This window comes from Penaeus japonicus, unplaced genomic scaffold, assembly GCF_977035675.1.
Source record: "Penaeus japonicus unplaced genomic scaffold, GWHDUDI00000001_assembly GWHDUDI00000029, whole genome shotgun sequence".
Lineage (NCBI taxonomy): Eukaryota > Metazoa > Arthropoda > Malacostraca > Decapoda > Penaeidae > Penaeus > Penaeus japonicus.
The window spans coordinates 12,925,906-12,928,405 of record NW_028234431.1 but is presented as its reverse complement, the minus strand read 5'-3'; the positions used below and the strand labels follow the sequence as shown (position 1 = coordinate 12,928,405).

Below are 2,500 nucleotides of genomic sequence, written 5' to 3'. Positions count from 1 at the left end.
ATGAAAGGCTAGCATGATATCTGAATACTGAAAAGGCCAGATTTTTAAGAAAGAATTACATTGGTGATTTAGCTATAAAATGTATAACTTAATATCTACATTCTGCCTCATACGATCCTGACATGGTTCTACACCAGTCACTTAGATGCCAGAGAGGATGTCAGATGACTGTATAAATATTGCTTTCTTTTTGTGCTCCTGTGCTCATGAGAACAAGGTAATGATCCCGCCTGGGACTGCAACTCTGCAACACAAAAGGCCACTTTGAAATCCTCTGCCATTCCTCCTCTTATAACTCCTTTTTTCACATAATGTTAGCACAGACGGAGCGCGGGAAATAGCGTTCGTTATCTCTTTGTATCTGTTCTTTCGTGTCGTCTTTAACTTTATCTGTCACTTATTCATTTCCCCGTTCTTAATATTCATTCGCGTTGTCTTGCATCCTGTCTCTTATCTTTAATCGAGGAATTATGTCGTTTAAAGTCTAATCATCAATGTTTGATTCATTTGTTTCTAGTTCCTTCTGCGCATGCGCCGCCTCACTCACTAGTTGCCACTGCTCAAGTCGCCCATGGTAAGCCCTTCTTCCTCGGAAGTGTTGGCGTCACCGTTGAGAGCTGGAAGGTCAAGGGTCATTGTTACTTACGTGACATTCTTATATGAGCTGCTGTTTCAAGAATTTTATAAAAGAACTGTTTGGATTTACGGAAAATATGGATCGAAATGTCCAATCATATCTGTCTTAATCATCTTAAAGACATGTAAGTTCCCACAGATTAATCAACTGTAAAATAATTACTCAGAGTTATGCAATAATTACATCAAATAAAACAAAACATATTTATTTAGTAACAACACTGACAATTAAATGTGCATAGACCTAAACAAGCATGAGAGTGTGACACAGCTTAGAACCAGGGCACATGGCCTTACGACGCTAAAAGTAATACGTTCAGCCAAGCTACTCACGTTGGTCAGTGCCGTTGGTGTGAGTGACAGACGTCGAAAGCTCGAAGACGTTGACGGCGAGGTGGCCGTCCACGTCCTCCAGCTGCTTCGAGTCGAACATAACGTTGATGGTTTTCTCTCCACTGAGCGTTGGCTTCACCTTGAATTCACACTTGGCTTCTCCGCCGGCGGGGACCGAACTGCAAGGAAGGGGAGGTCAGTGGGATGCCGGTGCGGGGAGATGGAGGTCTGAATCTTCGAGGTATGGTCGGGTGGGGATGATGGGAGAAGGGGCTTGTAGGAAGGTTAATGCATATATGTATATATACATGTATTCAGCCACACACATAGACACACACACAATATACATATATATATGTGTGTGTATGTATGCATGTATGTATCTACCTATCTATCTATCTATCTATCTATCTATATATATATCTATCTATCTATCTATACACACACACACGCGCGCGCGCACACACACACACACACACACACACACACACACACACACACACACACACGCACGCACACACACACACACACACACACACACACACACACACACACACACACACACACACACACACACACACACACACACACACACACACACACACAAGTTTCTATAAATACATGTACATAAAAAAGAAACGGTCAAAGACTGACTGAAATCAATATTCTACCTTTTATCTGTAATGAACCACTTAAGTATCATGGTGCTTTGCAGAATGACAATGATAGATTAATGCAATAAACAAACTATTTTTTCGACGAACTTATGAGACCGTAAAAGGAAAACAATAAACAACAACAAAAATATAGATGTCAGACCAGACGTGCGTTGGCAAATATTTCATAAAGTCTAGTCGCGTCATTCAACTTTTATAACTCTCTGTTTAATGTTTTCGCAAATAATAGTCTAGATTCAGTTTTATACATTACGGTAGCGGTTTGACACATATCGTTGACATAATTGCAATGTTGTTGTAAAAGCCTGTAGAGGAAACTGCAACGAGTAGCACGATTCCATTCAGACCTCCTCGCCCGTAGACCGTTACTTTTTCCAATATATTTTACATGAGTCATCCTGCCACGGTCTATATTGGATATGAAAAATTCAGATTTCAACCTATAGATCTGTACGTGTGTGTATGTCTCAAATACATATACAAACACACATACTAACACGCACACACACAGACACACACACGCAGACACACACACAGACACACACACACACACACACACACACACACACACACACACACACACACACACACACACACACTAATCGCAACTACATCAGCAAGTTGAGCCTCTTACTCCTTCAGCCTCAGGAACTGGACTCGGGTGAGGCCGGCGCCCTGGATGATGAAGCGGCCGCGGGCCAAGGGCATGGGCAGAGGGTTCTTGAAGGAGGCCGTGCAGTTGCTTTCCTGGCTTACTCGTAGTTCGCCGTCGACCTGATGGGATGAAGAGGGTACGAATGAGAGTATGGTTCGTGATGGAAGTGTATGGAGGTTTGCTTTTTACGACCTTCTTT

The 2,500-nt window shown here is 42.3% G+C and overlaps 1 protein-coding gene across 1 annotated transcript in view; it reads right to left on the bottom strand.

Annotated features, from left to right (window-relative positions):
- Positions 1–358: 358 nt before the first annotated feature.
- The window catches only part of Tg (Transglutaminase), a 34,015-nt gene continuing 31,873 nt past the window's right edge, over positions 359–2,500 (bottom strand). Inside the window, exons 15-17 of the mRNA XM_086554375.1 lie at positions 2,281–2,420; positions 970–1,148; positions 359–617 (exon numbers count right to left, since the gene is read on the bottom strand). Of these exons, the coding sequence (XP_086410501.1) occupies positions 547–617; positions 970–1,148; positions 2,281–2,420 (390 nt within the window). The 3' untranslated portion in view covers positions 359–546. The remainder of the gene's footprint in view (positions 618–969; positions 1,149–2,280; positions 2,421–2,500) is intronic.